Source organism: Balaenoptera ricei, chromosome 1, assembly GCF_028023285.1.
Source record: "Balaenoptera ricei isolate mBalRic1 chromosome 1, mBalRic1.hap2, whole genome shotgun sequence".
Taxonomy (NCBI): domain Eukaryota; kingdom Metazoa; phylum Chordata; class Mammalia; order Artiodactyla; family Balaenopteridae; genus Balaenoptera; species Balaenoptera ricei.
Window position 1 is genome coordinate 132,286,350 of NC_082639.1, and position 19,893 is coordinate 132,306,242.

General features: G+C 33.4%; 1 protein-coding gene and 1 non-coding gene across 5 annotated transcripts in view; one reads left to right on the forward strand and one right to left on the reverse strand.

Annotated features, from left to right (window-relative positions):
• Positions 1 to 19,893, reverse strand: part of KIFAP3 (kinesin associated protein 3) — a 168,954-nt gene that overhangs the window by 31,189 nt on the left and 117,872 nt on the right. For all 4 annotated transcript variants that reach the window (XR_009505374.1, XM_059936022.1, XM_059935996.1 and 1 more), the window contains 2 exons: positions 17,410 to 17,495; positions 4,351 to 4,540 (listed from right to left, as the gene is read on the reverse strand). Coding sequence is in view for 3 of the 4 variants with exons in the window: in XM_059936022.1 (XP_059792005.1) it covers positions 4,351 to 4,540; positions 17,410 to 17,495 (276 nt within the window). In the remaining variant the exon portion in view is untranslated. The remainder of the gene's footprint in view (positions 1 to 4,350; positions 4,541 to 17,409; positions 17,496 to 19,893) is intronic.
• On the forward strand, positions 6,710 to 6,782 carry TRNAG-UCC (transfer RNA glycine (anticodon UCC)). The gene has a single exon. It is a non-coding gene; the product is annotated as a tRNA-Gly (tRNA).

The following is a 19,893-nucleotide window of genomic DNA, read 5'->3' on the forward strand; positions in this document are numbered from 1 at the left end:
AATCTGTTTAGGAGTAAGGGTATTAAAAATTGAATAGATGGTAAAACTTAATAGAGTTGGGAAATGAATAGGTAAAAATAATTGGTATTTCCATAAGACTCCTGTACTACTCATTTGTTACATATATCCATTTGTTACATACCATATACTAAAGACTTGCATTATTATTTAATTGTTGAATTGTTAATAATACCTTTGGTATTTACCTTATTACTTTAGTAAATTTAAAATACTTAAGAGGTAGCTAAAAAGTATGTAATATTTAGTCCAGTTTCTGTGTCCTCGAAAAGTTAAAAATTCTATAAACCACAAGGCCAGCTAAACACAAAAAAAGTTACAAAAAATGAAATTATGGGAATGCCAAGACACCATAGATTGAGAGTTAAGTGGCTAAAAAAACTAATTTTCTATGGATTTAAGACTGTGAAAGTTTGGCTAAAATTAACAAGGTGAAGACCACAAAAATCAACAAGTTTCTCTGTTAAATTAAAACCAAATAATTTAGGATCAGGAGTTAAGAAATCTGGCAATTTTAGAGGAACAAAGCTAAGTAAAATGCCAAAATAAAATGTATACCACACTTTGAAAATGAATACAAAGGTATTCAGCATGCCAGCAGAATAAAAGATTCTAACACTCAGAAATATAACACTCAGATATAAATACAACCAAATAAAAATACCTGAATTATACATTAAAAGTTTATATTACATGAAACACGATCTAGTGAAGTGAATCAGATGAGGAAGAACTTAAATGAAAAACTGTTGTCAAATTCTCAACATCTTCATTTTGATTCAGAGCTCTCATTGTCTTCAAAGGGAAAAATGAGTAAAAAGGATAAATGGAATACAGGGAACTACAAACGGGGATCTCATCAAATAGAGAGGAAACTAAAAAAATTCTGAGTTTAAAGATTCAGCCAGAAATTTTATAAACCCAGAATACAACTAGTTTAAGAAATTTTATAAACCTAGAATACAGTAAGTTTAGTAATATAATAAGCCTGATATTATGTGAATAAAGAGTAAATTTATACTTCTGAACTTAATTTTTAATCATCCTAAGGCTCTGCAATTCATTCAGTAAACTACAGCTTCTACACTGCCCTTTAATGACTTGACAAAATTTAGGTAACTCTGATATATGAGCAATCATTCTTCACTAGAATGAAGTATAAAAGTTAAATTATATCTTAAATCATCAACTCAAGCACTTCAACTTCTTTGGAACTATCTGTTTCTCAGCATTCTGTAACCAAAATTAATTTTTATAGAAATACTGAAAAGGAATCATGTATTTTTGGTTGTAATCACATATTCAGATAAATCTAGGAGTGTCCTTCTTAAGCTCCTACTCTAACCTTACTGTTTCAAAGACAGCAACAAGGAATCAAAGAATTTCATGTAACATTTAAATGCCCAGAGAACAAATAGAAGACAGAGAGGATATATACCAGAGCACTTTGTAAACTGTAGAGCATTATATACATTTAGGTTATTAAATTACATGAAACCTTTTAGACCATAGTTATATAACACACCTTCTTGAGGTGCTCTAAGTAATGATGATAAATGTGGTTATGAGTAAAATGGGGTATTGGAACAAGAAGGAAATCAAAGCAAATTTACTGCCAGCATAGATAATTTATCAACTTTCTGATTTCTGAAACTCAGTTAAAAAAAACTGGCTTATACATATTGTGAATAAAAGTAAAAACTCAGTATCTTCTTATATACTGTTACTGAAGTAAACTTTATTTCTAGAAGTCAAATGAAAACGTAGTGTTAGGCTCTTTGGTGAACTAGCTAAAAGTGAAATCATGACTGTGTGGGAGGAAACATATCAAGAGTGAAGAAAATGAGAAAAAGAAATGACTAAAATAGATAAATCATAACTTATTTGGCTACACCTGATAAGATACATCACATAAACACATAGGTAAATGAAAATTATGGTTTTACAATGATCCTGAGACAGAAATAAACCATTTTAAGCTTCATATTCTGTAATATAGTTACATATTAAATGCTAAGAATAAGATTCATCACAATGAATGAAGAACAAAAGCAAAAAAGTAACAAACAATTTACAAATGTGTAGTAGCAATACAGCTTTATAAATTATAATATACTTCCTCTGTGGGTAAAAAGTACTAACTAAAGCAAACAGCATCATTTTCATGATAGAAAAGGAAATTAGTCAGTAACTGCAATCACAATTATTTTAGACTAAGAAAAAAAAAATAATGTAACTATAAGGAGATGTATAAGTAGATTCCTATTTCAGATAACAGAACGGGAAGGTCCTTTTTTAAAATAATAGCAAGAAAGAAACAGATACATTTTGACATGTTTAACAGTCGGAAAGCATAGAGGGCAATACTAATGACCAGGAAGTAGCGAATGCTATTTCATTTTTAAATAAAAGATAAGACCAGGGTATCACTGGCCATTTAGCTTAACCTCTGTGGTTGAAAAACTACTAAAGTTGCTTTTATCAGAAGCAGCCTAAAGTTTCATGGAGACCCAGAGACTTAAGTAATAAGATAGCTAAAGCATCCCAACAAATCTGCAGTATTACAAATTTATCTGATGTTTCTCAAGATACAACTGCACAAAATAAAAGACAAGAGACTAGCATTGTCTAGATTTCCATGACACATATCAAAAACACCACAGAGACTCACTTAGTTGTTGAACTATTCATGAAGAATAAACTAGGTAAAATAATAAACTAAAAAAGTACAGGTGGCTTGATATGAGAACTATATCTTTAAACTCATAGCAATGTAATCTCTGCTGTCAAGTGTGTACCATATCATCAGGCTATAGGTATAAAAAAAAACCATGAGGCTATCTAAAGATAACATTTCACCCCTCGAATGCTTAAATTTATTTATTTTTCCATCAGCTGTGGCTGTTTCTAAATTTAGATATATAAAAATGTGTACAATTCAGATTTCTTACAAAAGCATAGGTTGTACATTTTAATTGTATCTCACAGAAAAATGTTATGATTTTCATTTTAAGGGGTCAACTTAAATGAATTAATTTTGGAAAAGTGGTGTAATTTTTTAGAAATCTGTTCTGAAATTCTAATTGTATTAAAACAACAAAGTTAAATACTGAGGTGGTTACAAGTTTTACTCGTTTTTGGGAACTGCTCACTGATTCACACTGAGAAGTAGCTATCTATCAATTTTCAAAGCAAGAAACCTGATTCCAAGAAATTCTGATTTCTATTATCAAAAAATTCACATCATATATATTTTACATCATTTTACTTCATGAATATCTGACTAGGTAAGGAACAGCTGCTTGCCATTACTGAATTAAGAAATTCTGGTTGGTTGAAATTAATGATCTACTCCATCTGGGTTGAAACTCAAAGCAGTATTTCATAACTACTGTAAAGTTCAGTTAGGAAGAAATCTATTTAATTTTCAAACTAAAGTACCGATTTTCCAGGATTCAAGTATCTATATCAAATATAAAAATAATGGAGCCTTACGGGCAATATGCACAGCATACAGTTATGAAAATATATGAATGAATACATAGCAGGAAAAAAAGGTGAGCCATTAATTCAGATACAATTACTTTAAATGCTTTTTATTTGCAACCTGCTACAGATCTTAGTTAGAAGTCCTTTCTTTCGTCTCTTCAACTAAATGACTTCAATGAAGTAATTAATACTGGTAACACTGCAACACATTAAAAGGCAGAATATGCAAAAACTTACTGTTCTTAGTACCAAAATCCCTGGAAAAAGGCAGAATGGCAGAATCAACAAGGGTATGTAAGATCTATGTAAAAATTGAGTTTTGCCTTGAAAATACTAGCAAGAGTTTAGAATGAAAAAACTATTGCTATAAAATGTCTAAATCTTCCCAACCAGAGAACCAAACAGGGGTTACTAGTTCGAAACTAAAGCAAAACCATGGCAAAATGAGACTGTTAAAATGAAACACTGGAAAAGAAAACATAAATCAGTAAATTATACATTTAAATAAATGCAGAATAGAGAAAAATATCACATTTTCAAACACAAGTCGGAAATCTTGAAGATGTCATTTTAAGTTACACATTCTAAGAGCAATTAATTTTCCTGGTCACAGCCTTTTTAATGGAGATCACATCAAAGACTAACTTGGAAAAAAAATAATGGTGAGTTAATAGGTTTGCGTGGTGTGTGTACTGATGTTATGTCTAAAATCATTAGCAGAAGGCCATTTATATACTAAAAGAAGTGCTTACAAAGCTTGGGAATGAGCAAGGTTGGCAGACAAAAGTCCCTATTTATATCACACACACAGACTACTTATTTTTGCTTTGGTTATCATTTTACCTGAGCTGTAGAAAAGGTCAGGTCTCTCGAGAATGTCTCCTTCATGGATGTATGGCTCAATTCGATCATCACCATACAAGTACTGCTCACTCTCATCCATCTGACGACTCTCTACCATCTCCAGCCACTGAGAGTTATGCCAGCGAAACTTCTCACTCTGAATTTTCTTAGCCCATTCTTCATCATATTCCTATTGCAAACAAAGTCAACTATTTTTATGTAAGCTTATGAAGGCATTTCCTTGGCACTCAGATAGCAGTACATTTAGCTTATAAGAAGAGAATTTTGAGGCCTTTGTTTGGGTCAGAGAAAACATTAAAAGTACCTGTTCAGAATTACTGTATATGATCATCAATAAAAATCAATTTATTACATATACTAAAGACATCTCTGTTTGGATTATCAATCGCCATTGGCAATGGCAAAAACTGGAAAAGTTCAAATTTCACAAATTCTTTATCTAAGTATTACTAGAATTTAGGTAAGCAACCAGACTTCAGTTTCCAAAGAGTCTTGTGGCTATAATTACTGTGGCACTAATGACAGGTGGTTAAGCATTAAAATTACATCTTTTGCTGTATCTTTTTGTTTAGATAACATGTTTCAGTAGGAAAAAAAGAAGCACTATTAAAGTATTTCTCCTAAAAACTGAAATGGTTTACTACAAAAAGCAAATAGCAGAATTTAATTCAATTTTGTTTCAACCACAAAATAATAATGTCTTATTTGGTCATAATTATTTCTTTAAATATCTCCTGCTTTAACCATGAACTCCTTTTTAAAAAAAATTTATTTATTTATTTATTTATTTTTGGCTGTGTTGGGTCTTTATTTCTGTGCGAGGGCTTTCTCTAGTTGTGGCAAGCGGGGGCCACTGTTCATCGCGGTGCGCGGGCCTCTCACTATCGTGGCCTCTCTTGTTGCGGAGCACAGGCTCCAGACGCGCAGGCTCAGTAATTGTGCCTCACGGGTCTAGTTGCTCCGCAGCATGTGGGATCCTCCCAGACCAGGGCTCGAACCCGTGTCCCCTGCATTGGCAGGCAGATTCTCAACCACTGCGCCACCAGGGAAGCTCAACCATGAACTCTTGAGGAGCAAGACAGTGGCTTATTCATTGTATCTGTAGCATCTATTCACAGAGAACTTCATTGGTACGTGTTTTTGAAGGACAAGTAGGCAAATTATTACAAAAGTTAACAGCTGAACCCATCTAGCTCCACAGGTTGTGGTTACTTCTGACAAGTGTATTCACTTAATTAATGGACAGTACCACTGATGACTTAGATGGAAAAAAAAGGCTTCAGGTATTTCTTGTCATCCTAATCACAGGGTTCTTAGTTTTAAACTCCTCTGCGGTATCTTTAACACTTTTGTTTATAGTTTTTTTTTTTTTAAGTTGGAAAGGTGCCAGGCAATACTACTGTCCTCCAATAGTTAGGATGATCACGATAACTAAGAGGTGGACCAAATATACATTTTAGGTAAATGCTGAGCAATTTTCATACAAAGCCAAGTAACGCTGAAGTCAAAAACTGTCATCATGGAATAAATTTCTGGGATATAAGAATACATACGAAATTTTATAATAAATGTATTTATTATTATCAAAATTTTTCTTGTTAAATTTTAAGTTTCACATTATCAACATATCTCTTAGCAGTGTCAGCTGTTAGACTGTGTGTTCTATACTGTACAACTCTGAAACTATATAGATGTTACTTATCAACTTAGGTTGGTGGAAGTAGAAGATATTTTTTGGCTATGGTACTGCTAATGGCAATTTTGCCACCAAATTATTAAGCTTTCATTCTTTCTAGTGGTTATCTATTAAAATTCCTATTAGTTGTCAGTTTATTGCCTAATATAATTATTTAAAATTAAATTGTATAAAAGTAAGAGTTATCATAAATATTATTGCATTTTACTTAAAATAATAAACATTAATTCAACTGTTATAATAACAATATTTAATAGAATATGCCTTATAATACCAGATATCCTATTAGATCTACATTAAATACTGGAACTAATTTGAGTGGTATTGTTTCTTTCATGAATAGTAGTTCGTTTCACTTGGCAAGAGGTATAAAACTAATTTTTCATTTTGGTAGAAAAATTTTAAATTTGATTATCTGAATGAAGAAGTATTCAAGGAAGATGACAGACATATGATTTGAATGTTTTATTATAATTTAAGTTCAAGCATGTGGATTCCTAGTGTAAGAACAGAAGTTGAAATCATCAAGCACCCAAAGCATGTAAAATATGGGGTTTGCTATTCCACTAAGACTAAAACTTGCTTCTTGTGAATATCTGTGAAATGTTACAGAGGTACGTATAATTTAAAAAAGTAAATCCTTCCCTGGTGGTCCAGTGGTTAAGACTCTGCACTTCCAATGCAGGGGGCGCAGGTTCGATCCCTGGTCAGGGAACAAAGGTCCCACGTGCTGCATGGTGTGGCCAAAAAAAATAAAATAAAAAAGTAAATCCTTAAACTGTATATCCATAAAAATGTATTTGGCCTAGTAAGTAATGCTCTGCACAAAGAAGAAAATTCACGCTTATTCTATGAGTTATCATCTCTACCCTTCTTGTAAGATTTTACTATTCTGGTTTAATAATAAAAATACACCTAATAAATGTAGAAATGTGTAATAAATAAGCTGTTTTCATCACAAACAACAGCTTTTCTAACTTAAACCTTATTACACTTTAAACTTACTGCAATGTTCTTATTAATGAACCTACACACACAAGCCTGAGTTTTGTTTTTTTTTTAAGACTGTCTACACTATATTTGACAGAAGTCCAAACACACAAACCAAAAACATCCATGAGACTCCATAGCTAGCTTTTGACACTAAAGCTTGACTTGTTAGTGTCTTGGGAAAGCTGATTTTCCAATGCAGTGAGTTAGCATCAGATTTAATAAGACTACCCTTAGGCTGATCTGAATTCCTTTAAAGCTTTTGCCTTTCTTTTATTATGATTATTTTTTAATATCAGTTTATGACTGAGCAAACCCACAGAACCAGGGCATCTCTTAACATTATAAGGCCAAAAAGTGCAGTAACAATGATATAGACTGTACTGTTATTTTCTGTATTAAAGATAATTTTATTCTGATTTTAAGTATTTTTGTACTATAAAACAACAGGTTTACTTTTCTATGACTAACATAATGAGTAACATGTACATTATTGTTTACTGGATGACAACTATGGTTGTCTTCTCAGCTCTTCAGAAAAAAACAAAAACAAAAGTTTCTCCCTCAGTAAATATGAAACAGAATATGTTATTCTATACCAAGCTGAGTAATCATTTAGGATATAGAAAATTATGTTCTGCAAAAGATCCAACAATGATTACAGATTCCTACTACAATGAATCCACTACAATGACAAGTGGAGTTTTCACAAAAGATGGCCTTGAGATTTATTAAGTACAGTGAGCTTTTTGTTATAGATCATAGGAAAGAAAATGGCAAAACACCCTGACCAAACAGTATCAAGGCCTTTAAGTCTCAAGCAGTTATGACTTTTTGAAAACATTTGGAGTTTTATGATTATAAAACTATTTCCTGACTGAAAGTTGAAAATAATAGAAAAAATACCCTAATATCTTTACCTTAGATAGAACCACAATAAATACTGGTATATACTAGTTTTCAGTGACTTTCTTAATTCTAATATTAGCAGCTAACTTTGGAGGATGTTTTAAAATATGCATTTTTAAATTTAGAGGCTAAGTATAAAACATTATTAAGATATTGTACTTGTGCCATAAAGGTTTGCTCTAGTTTGTGATAATGCAGCCTCAGGTATATTTACCAAATGTAGCATCTTGGAATGAAGCATGTTATGAGGAACGCAATATTTGTTTAAATATTTTCATTTCTTTTTCCTTAATAGCAAATTGGTTAGAATCAAAAAAGATAGTACAGTTTTGCTATATGATGCTGTATTTTTCATCTTTATGTTTCTGAAACACTGATTTTTATATTCCAGATTTCTTGAAAATTAAATTTTTTAGCTTATGGATGTTGAAGATCTATTTATCAACCATAGTGAATTAATAGGTTAGGACAGTGGTCCCCAAAATTTTAGATTTTAGAAAGGTTCAAAAGTAAATCTGTGGGACTTGGGACTTCCCTGGTGGTGCAGTGGTTAAGAATCCACCTGCCAATGGAGGGGACATGGGTTTGAACCCTGGTCCGGGAAGATTCCACATGCCGTGGATCAGCTAAGCTCGTGCGCCGCAACTACTGAGCCTGTGCTCTAGAGCCCACGGGCCACAACTACAAGCCCGAGTGCCACAACTACTGAAGCCTGCGTGCCTAGAGTCCGTGCTCCGCAACAAGAGAAGCCACTGCAATGAGAAGCCCGCGCACCGCAACGAGAGAAAGCCCACGTGTAGCAACGAAGACCCAACGCAGCCAAAAATAAATACATAAATGAATAAATTTAATTTTTTAAAAAAGTAAATCTGTGGGACTGATATTAAATGTAAATCAACTGCCACCTACTATTATTGTTTTATAAAAGAAAGGCCATTTTAAGACTAAAAATGTGAGAAAGACGATCTCAAAATAAAGATATACCTTCCCAACACTAAAACACTTTAACTTTACATTTACAACTCCTCCCCAGTTCTGGTCTCTCTCTTCTCTTTCCTCTCTCACTTTCACACACACACACACACGCTTTTTTCTTTTCCCTCTCTTTTCCATTTTAGTGAAAACCAGTGAAAGCTTTATCACACCCCAGTGGACCAGCATATTCTGGAATCCCTAGCCTCAGCTATCTTCTGTATCTATCCTCAATGAGTATAGTTTAATAGCCCTGGCAAAGTCATACTTTCTTTGTGTCTCAGAGCCTGAATTTACAGACACTAATAATGTGGTATGGTATAATACAAAGAACATTGGATAAGGGCCAAGAGACCTGGGTTCTCCTTCTAGTTCTGATACTAACAGAAATATGCAACCTTCTAAAGGTATTTTAACATCTGTTGGTCTCAGATTCTTCAACTGTAAAATGAAACAAATCTAAGATTTGTTCAAGTTCTAACATTCCTCAAATACAAATCTATAATTAATACCATTACCTCATAAAGCTGTTGAAATAACTATCCTCCAAAACTGCAGAATAATAGCAATATACAGAGGTCATCTTTTAAAAATTACATAGCAATTCTAAATGAATATTGTATCAAAATTTAATAAATTCAACATATATCAATTAAAACCAATTCCCTCTAACCCCTCTCCCCCAAATCTCTACTTCCCTCTTATATCACTGCCCCCTCATTATCAGAAAATAACTATGGGAATTCAGGGATGCCATAGCTCAAACACAGGCAAGAAACATCATGAAACTTTGTCAAGCTATTGTAGAAATACTCTAGGAATATAGTTGCTTTTTCTTCATTTTTGAAATGCTTCTTTTCACAAGGAGTGCACCCTGATATCCTTGCTTTGGGACTCTAGTTTGTCTTGTATTTAAAGGTACACATGCTTTGTCTTTTATTTTCTTCTCAGCTCCTGACATTATGACCTTAAGCACTAGTTTTCATAAATTCTAAAGTGTCACAAAAGACTTATGGTTTGATTTTATACGGAATGTGCCATCCTTTTTGAAGTCCTCTATCATTTTGTCTACTACTTAACCACTGAAACATTATGAAGCCTTAACCAGCTTATTATCAGAGCCTGTTCACTATCAGGAAAACTCTTTGTCACTGGCTTCCGTCACACCTTGTATGTGATTAACACACTACAGGGTAACACAGAGCTACACAGATCTGCTTTGTGTTCTAACGTAACTGATAGAAAACAGATTTTCCTTTCTCCTTTAACGTGGCAGCCCCCTAATTGAGAATGTAATATGGTTTATTTAATACAATTCTTCATACTAAATTAAAGCAGATCTAGAGTAATTTAGTTGCTCATTAAGATTAAGGTAGTAGCTGCTAAAAAGATGCCTTTTATAGCTTAGAAAATACTTCTTCCAATGATATGTATATATTATCTACATTTATCTAACACATAATTAAACACACATACATAATAGAGTTGTTGACTTTCATGCACATACTACATATTTCTCAATAGTACTGTCCCAAATGTTGCCCTTTAGTCTTGACTATGGCATTTTCTAACCAGACCTCAAAGTACAATTATCTCTTCAACCTCTGTTTAAAGCACTGAGGAGGCTCATCTGTGTAATATCACTTCAAATATCATGTCCACAAAGTAAAAGATATAACTAAATAAAATTTATTTAAGCAAGGAATCATGACTTTTCTTTCATACCATGCTTGTTTTTTTTTTTTAATCCAACTGCTGACAATTAAAAAAACCAGTAAAGTAACATGCATAATACTGGCAGGGAATACACACACATGCATATATACATATGCATGTAAATTCTAATAAACTAGAAAAATATCTTAAATTTCTGCCTTTCAGATTTATGCAATATAAAAATGAACTCCATAAGAGGGCTAACCACTAAAACCAACTGGGTTTATCTCACGAAGCCCAATTTGACTGTATGGAATTGAGAAATAAACATCAAACTTACAAATCTGAGAAATGAAAATTTGCCAATACTGTAAAACAAGCAAGAACCAACTCCACCTTCTTTGGAAAGAACATTTTAGAAGTTTCTGTCAACAACTCACTTGAAAATCCCTCCTCTGTGCCCATAACCAACCTGCAAGCCAATTAAAAGTAAAAACCTTCTACCCATCTTACCAATCCCTACCCATTCTATGGTTTTGAAATCCTGTCCTGAAATAACCTGAGTTTTAAGCTAACCCTAATCCTAACCCTATGAAACATTCTCTATAACTTCCCTTTCAAGATATTATAAGACATTTTAAAAAAGTGTTCTCCCTTGCTGGACGTTTATTAATAAATCCACCTTTTCTGTCTGACACAGGCTTCCCCTGGTAATTTTTGTGGGAACTATAACAGTTGATGTCTTAGAGGTTACATGTAAACCTACATTAGATAACTCACTTCAATATACCAGTCTTATTAAATATAATTGTGTCTATCCTAGAATGAAGACAGCACCTTGTTTTCGTAGTTTAAAATAATTCCAGATTATTATAACACACACAATTTGCCAATGATCAAAATCAAGAGTTAAAAGAGAAAAAGCTGCCATTCAAAATCTTAGTGACACAAACCTGTGTTAGTATCAGAGCACATGTAGGCCTGCGGCTGGCTAGAAAGACAACAGACATCAGTATTTTACCAGAGAACCTAGGTACATTCCCTTCTCCATAAACATCCTGTAGATGTTTTTATTAGTACAGAATATCTATTGACAGCCCATGTAGCAGTACTGCTCCTGAAAGGCCAGTTCATGTCTAGACGACAGTATCCTGGTGTCTAGATTGTAAACTTTTATATTCTAGAGACTTCGTGTTTTTTATTCCCAGTGTCAACCTTAGTTGTCTGGAACACAGTATGTGCTTAATAAACATGTATTAAATGTTTGACAACCCAGTAATGTCAGGGGAGGAAATTGTTTACTAATTGGGTAGGAATTTGAGGTTCTCAAATACTTCATACAAAGGTGAGGAAGGACTGAGGGATAAACATCTATTTGGGTTTTCAGAAGCTCTCTATGTATAGAGGGTTCTGATCTTCCTTTGATGATCTTCAAGGCTTGGAAGAGAAAAGGCAATGGTCGATTGCTGTATAATTCCCTTGGAAGATGAGGAAGCTAGGCTCCTCTCTCCTGGCCTCCCTTCTCCTCTCTGCAGCTACCCCATTCCCTGCCTCCCAAAGCTACATGCAAAGCCTAGTCAGACAGGCAACAATTTGCTGATGAGGCCATAGAGACTGCATCACCAAACATGTAATCCTCTATGGTACAAAGAGTACTATGAACACATATCTGTTTCAATTCACCAATTGAGGGCCTGGGCCTAAATACATTAAACACTTCATCACTAATGTAACATTTCTATAATTTGGGGAAAGAATACTTTACTGCAGAAGGCATATTTCCCTAAGGTTTGCAAGGCATCTAATTTTTCTTAGTATTATTCCATGATGTTTGTCTTGAGTGCAAGAAGTTTGCTTTCTTAAAGATAAATCGCCTTAAGCTACAAATATTCCCACTTTTTCTGTACTTTTTTGATCATAGCCATGTCAAGAATACTCGGCAATCAAAATCCAGAGGTAAAAAAGAGTCTTAAGAGATCATCCACTTCCATTTTAGGCAGGTTTCTAACAAACTATTTTAGAAAGCTGGTTATTTAACTGTTACTAATGTTAACTGGACAGACTTCACATTCTCCCTTGACAGCCTATTTCTAGTGTTTCATCATCTTTGCTGTGTCTAATCAAAGTTTCTCCTGTTTCAAATTAAGTCAATTTCCTCTTGTTTTACTCTTTAAAAAGATTTGGGACAAGCCAATAGCACCCTGCGTCGTGATCAGTAATAGAGTCTGAGCTCAAAGAACTAAAGAATGGCAGCTACGTCCCAAGTGGACCTGAGAAGCTGTCTTTTTACTGATGCATTAAAATGCCCCACTCCTCAAATTTCTTCCAAATGAGGCCCAGCAAACCAGGAGTATAACTTTGGTCTGAGGTTAGTCTGGTTTGGTCTGATAAATTGAGTCCAAATCCAAATTAGTCACCACAGATTCAGAACATGGGTAATTTAACACATGGGGCACTTCTACACTAGCAAAGGTAGCTTCCTATTTCTCTACACTGTCCTAATCAACACCTTTCAGTAAATTGACCTATTCTGTTAACTTCTCTGACATGAAGTCTTAAAATGCCAAATTCAGCCATTTTGCAGGACAATCTTAAAGTAAACTACAAACAGAAATATGTCTGGCCAAAATATATATTCCAAGTAACTTTCCAGAGTTAAAATCCAAACTGTGAACAGATTATCTTCCCATATCATTTTAAAAGTTGAACAGAAAATAACATAAAGAATTAACTGTACTAAGGAAAGGAAATGTTGATCCAGATATTTAATCTATATATAAACTTCACAACTTGGTGTGAATTTTGGTTTAGTTTGAACACAACATACTGAGTGACCATCATGTGGCAGATGCTTTATATATTTTCTCTAACTTCTTTAATCCTCAGAAGTGTCACTGTAAACTAAATCTTCAAAAAGTGAATTGCCTGAGATTATTCAGCAGGGAGAGAACTAGAATCAGTTGTATTCTAAATGCAATACTCTATTGGATCAAGTTGCCACTTCACAGAGGCCAAAAGTTGAATCTAAGATCAGAATCCCTACTCAACTGACAAGGGAAGAAAAATGTTTCGGGAAGAAGCTGCTCCTGGTGGTGCAGTTTCCTATCACCGAGATAAAATTGAGCCAGGGCCTTGAATCCTATAAGGTGTATAATAGCAGAAAGGTAAAAAAACATTCTTCTAGCAGAACATGGGATGTTTCCAGAGTCTGGTGCCCACCTATCAGCTGTATTGGACTACTTCTTCTCTTCTAAGAAACTCAGCTTTGACTATGACTCAGTTGAGTAGCACAGCATAGGACTTCCAGATCACATGAATAATTCACATGTGAATATCTTTAAATAGTCTCAGTTTAACAACTCTAGTATTTCTGAGTATCTTTTTAGACTTAAGTTTTACAAAGTATGAAATGAAACAATCTAAAATTACTTGGCACCATATCAAATACTTACTTTGTAAGTCCAGTGTAGAGAGGTATAGAGAGATTAGGTGAACTTTCAGATTACTTGTTCAAATTTGTTTTATACTAACTCACATGATCAGACAGCATCTTAGGGAACCATATAGAGCTAGCTGATATATCACCAGTTTCATTTTGCTGATTCTTCTTGGAAGTCCTCTTATTCACAAGGCTTTTTATGAATGTAATAATCTAAAATAATTTTCTTTGTGATTTTATATTTTAACTCTGACCAGGATTTATAAGTTCTTGCAAGGAGGGTAGGATCAACAAAGTAAAATGAAGACTAAAAATATTCATTGGATTTAGAAAAATGAAGGTCAAGGTGACTTTCGTAAGCACCACTTCAATGCAGTAATGGAGGCAGAAGCAAGAATTGGTAGAAAGGAGAAAGGGGAATGTAGAAAGGAGGATGGGAAAGTGAAGAAATGAAGGAAGTAATATGCAGACATTTTTTTCAAAATGTTGATTCTAAAGAGAAAGAGAGAGCTAGGACAGAAGACACAGGGTGGGGATAACTCCTGATAACTCCTGTTTAAGACGAGAGACTTGAGCCCAGAGCTTAGAAATAACTGGGAATGAAAATTTTATCTTATGACAAATAAATTCACATTTTACAATAAAGATTTTTATAAGACTAAGCTGGCCTTTTGGAACTATCACTAGCCTGTATTCTAAACCAAACATACCTAATACATAAATCTAAACATATTTTTACCTTCCATCTACTTTTTCTCAAAAGAAGGTAATTTTAAAAGCATGATAAAGGCAATTCATAACAGACTGACGTCTCTCTCTTTTCCTCATTGCTTAAGGTAAGATAATCAGATATAGAACTTTAAGAAGTTTCTTATTCTTATACTATATACTTTATATACAACGACATTAGTGATCTAGAAAATAGTACATGAGTCATGAAATTGTTCATAAACCCTGTGACCAGTGGCTTATATGTATGAAACATCTTGGTGAAGCAAGGATTTAATACATAAAGCTTCCCTATTTTAATTTAGATATCAAAGCTAAAACGTCAAGATTTCGTTTTAGTTTTAAACCAGTAATGGTTTAAAGATTTAGTTTTAAACCAGTAATGATATATTTCGTCAAATCCAAAAAAACAGATGAAATCAAATAAGATGAATTTCTAAAATAAAATGCATGAAATGGACCAGAAAGTACCTGGTGGTAATCTGACTTTGTAATGAAATCACTAGCAGAAATGCCAACTTAGAGGATTTCAAGGAAGGTGTTAATTGATTCTTTAAGCTGCTATCCTGATCCTTTTAAAACACTTAAGTAAAACTTTGAAAAACTACTGTATAGGCTATATTCAAGAATTTTTTTACAGGATGAGCCAAAATAAACAGTGTAAATCCAGCCCAAAGAAGGAAGTAGGTTGTGCATGTGTGTATGCCATAGGTGAGAAAAATACTCAAAGTAATCCAGCATCTAGCACATCCCAGGTACAAGGGTCAAGTCCAGGCAGAAGGGCAGCACAATGTCTGAAGAAAAGTCTGCACAGTGAGCAAGTTTCTAATCCAGGGCTCAGATTAACCCTCTGATCGAATTCTTACAGTTATATATACTGTAAAGACTTCTAAAGTCATGAATAACATTAAAATTTTGGGGTGTTTCATCATTCCAAAGCAATTTATAAAACAAATCTATGTCTACAACAAAAATTATCAAAGAATTGAAAAAATAGTTGATACAAGATTTGATTTATTAAAAAAATGTAATGGCCAAACTGCAAAGATGACTGTGTTGAGTTTTGGCAAAACTGTCATCAAACTCCCTGCTTCTCTGCAATAATTTTTCTGAAAAACAAGTGATTCTGAGATGGCATTTAGACCAGATCTAAAACTCTGAATATGTATAAAACCTCTTTAGGGGCTTCCCTGGTAGCGCAGTGGTTGGAAATCTGCCTGCCAATGCAGGGGACATGGGTTCGAGCCCTGGTCTGGGAAGATCCCACATGCCACGGAGCAACTAGGTCCGTGAGCCACAACTACTGAGCCTGCGCGTCTGGAGCCTGTGCTCCGCAACAAGAGAGGCCGCGACAGTGAGAGGCCCGCGCACCGTGATGAAGAGTGGCCCCCGCTCGCCGCAACCGGAGAAAGCCCTCGCACAGAAATGAAGACGCAACACAGCCAAAAATAAATAAGTAAATAAATAAATTAAAAACCTTTCTTTAAAAAAAAAACAAAAAAAAAAAACCTCTTTAAGTAAGGAGCCTATACTTAAAAGTTGAAAGCCAAAGGTCTTAATAATGTTTAAACAGTGAATTTAGTGGGCAGAAGACCTAAACAGACATTTCTCCAAAGAAGAAATACAGATAGTCAACAGGCCATAAATAGATGCTCAACATCCCTAATTATTAGAGAAATGCAAATCAAAACTACAATGAGGTACTACCTCACACCAGTCAGGATATGCCCATCATTAAAAAGTCTACAAGTAACAAATGCTGGAGAGGGTGTCGAGAAAAGGGAACCCTCCCACACTGTTGGTGGGAATATAAGCTGGTGCAGCCACATGGGAATGTATGGAGGTTCCTCAAAAAACTAAAAATAGAGTTGCCGTATGATCAAGCCATCCCACTCCTGGGCATATATCTGGACAAAACTATAATTCAAAAAGATGCATGCATCCCTATGTCCACAGCAGCACTATTCACAATAGCCAAGACATGGAAACAACGTAAATGTCCGTTGACAGATGAATGGATAAAGAAGATGTGGTACATATAGACAATGGAATACTACTCAGCCGTAAAAAAGAATGTAATAATGTCCTTTGCAGCAACATGGGTGGACCCAGAGATTATCATACTAAATGAGGTAAATCAGAAAGAGAAACACAAATACCATATGATATCACTTTTTTGTGGAATCTAAAATATGACACAAATGAACTTATCTACAAAACAGAAACAGACTCACATACATAGAGAATAGACTTGTGGTTGCCAAGGGGGTTAGAGAGGGATGGAGTGGGAGTTTGGGGTTAGTAGATGCAAACTAGTATACATGGAATGGATAAACAAGGTCCTACTGTATAGCACAGGGAACTATACTCAATATCCTGTGATAAACCATAATGAAAAAAATATTAAAAAGAATGTATGTGTATGTACAACTGAATCACTTTGCTTACAGCAGAAATTAACACAACATTGTAAATCAACTATACTTCAATTAAAAAGTGAATTTAGTATCATTGCATCTTCTGAACTTTACCAAAATTCAAATTCAATGCATATATTGAATGCAAAGTTCTAAACAGGTGTACAATGTCTCTTTTGCCCCACAAAATAAAGACTATTATACTTTGTGTAGGAAGAAAAATTACTTACCGCTATAATATCTAATGTATTATCGCAGACTTTTCGGATTTCATTATTTTTATCATGCATCAGATCTATGAGATATGCTGGAGCCTCTAAATAAAAAGTGGTTAAAGAAACAAACTGTGCTTGAGATTGCAGCTATTCAATCATGTTAGAGAATCCTGCATTTCTCTAAATTCAAATGTTAATCTGAAATTTAACTTCAAATTTTAAAATAAAATCATTACTACAAGATGACCAAAAATATCTAATATTTCATTTATTTAAAAAACATGGATAACAGGGATAAGAAAGGGGGGAGAAAAACCTAGATAAAAATGGGTAAGGAAAACAGAGCCAGTAAATCTCAGAAAATCCAAGGCCATATTTTTGAAACCATGAAACTTGTGAAAGTAACTAAAGAAGGCGCTCTACAGCTGCATAGTTGTAAAACTTTGATTGACCTGACCCTCCTAAAAGTTCAGAAAAATTAATTTCACACAAAAATTCACATACAAAAAATTTCACACAACAGAAAAGAATCATAGTCAAACCCCATATATGGGTATGGTTATTATAAGGAAGAGAAAACATAAGACATTTTTACATAAAAGCTGAAAGCTGCAACCCTAATATTTCAAAAAGAAATAAAAGAATTTAAGAAATCAATAGATATATATGAAAGAACAATATGAATCAGAATTAGAAAATTCAGAGAAATAATTCCAGAAATAACCAAAAATAAATGTAAAAATCATTTCAAATATATAAAAACTAAGTTTATAGTAATGCAAGAGTAAATAAAAGCAACAGATAAAACTCTAAGTTAAACAGAAGGTAAAAAAGAAGAAAATTTGTAAAATTTTAAAAAATGAAAAGAAATTAAAAAGATTAGAAAATGACAGATACTAAAGATAGGCAAAGAAGATCCAACATAATATTGATAGAAATTTTAAAGAACAACCAAAGCAACAGAACAAATACTATAAACTACAACTCAAGAAAATTTGCCTAAAATTAAAAAAAAAAAAAAGACGAAACTACATACTGAAAGACTATATTTGCATACTTGGAAAAATCAAGCAAGGATGATGAACACCAAGTCAAATTCTAATAAAACTACTTGGCTTTTAAAAAACACAGAAACATACTTTGGTCTTCCTGGCAAAAAGATCGAGTCACTTATAAGGGAAAAAAAAGTAAACTGTCATCAGACTTTATGACAGAGAATTAGTAGACTACAGACTTCTCATTGGCAGCAATTCAAGGTGGAAAAATACCTTCAAATTGCTGAGGGAAATAACTGGAAATACAGAATTCCATATTCTGCTAAATTATTATTAAAGAGGACAAACTAGTTATTTTCAGATACACATATATTTATTATTCATAGATGTTCACTAAGCAGTATAAGAGAATGTAATCAATTATGAAAGAAATCAATGCAGAAAAATAGAGGAACTGAATCCAAGAAAAAACAGTAAATGAGAAAACATACTATACTATTTAACATACTATAAATCCTAAATAAGCACTGGTTTTTAAAAAGGGATAATCAAAATAATAATTTTAAAATGTTATAAAATTTTTATGTTATAAAAATGAGGTGAAATTACAATACTAGAGAGCAACAAATAACATGGACTATGGAAGTGGAGACATTAGACTTACAAGTAGAAGAACAGATATATTCGTTTAGAACTTGGTGAGAATGCACATTGAACTTTAAGAGTAACACAAAAGAAAAGAAATGGAATGTATAAATAACAAGTAGGGGAAAAGGGAAGAATAAAGAAAACTCAAATCAATAAAGAAACCTCAATGGATTTAAAAGAGGCAGCGAAGAAAGAGAAAGCTATAATCTCCAGTACTTAAAGTTGGTCTTGGTTAAAACTATTCGAAACAAAGCCCACAAGTTTCTAACAAGAAACTCTAGCACATGTGTACAAGCAAATGACATTTTTTGAGGCAATGATTATAATGCCAAAAAAATTTTATCAAGTTTCATAGCAAGTGGCAAAGACAGAGGTTAACCCAGATCTTCTATTCATCAGTGCTACTTACTATTTTTGGGGGGGAATAAAAGGGATATATTTAAAATGTAGAAAAATATACAGGAAAATATATCTGTGTACACTCAAATTCATTTTTAGAAAAATCTGTAAAGAATATGGTGTTTATTGCCTCTTTTCTCTACTGGAATGTAAATTCCATTAGGGTAGGGACTTGGCCTATTTTGTTCACTATGGTATCCCCAGCTCTGAGAATATAACAGGTGCTCAATAAATTTTTATTTAATAAATAAATAAATAAGACCTACTCTACATACTACCTGTGGATTTTGTGAGGATAAGATGAAAATAAAATTCTTAGGAAACTCTTAGGAATTCTCCGGGGGAATCTAAAAGGATCTAGTCAAATTTGGGTTGTTTTATTTTGCATGCTGAAACTGTCGGGATTATATGAAAATTAATTATTGTTATAGCACTGGTTCTCAATTCCTATGAGTTA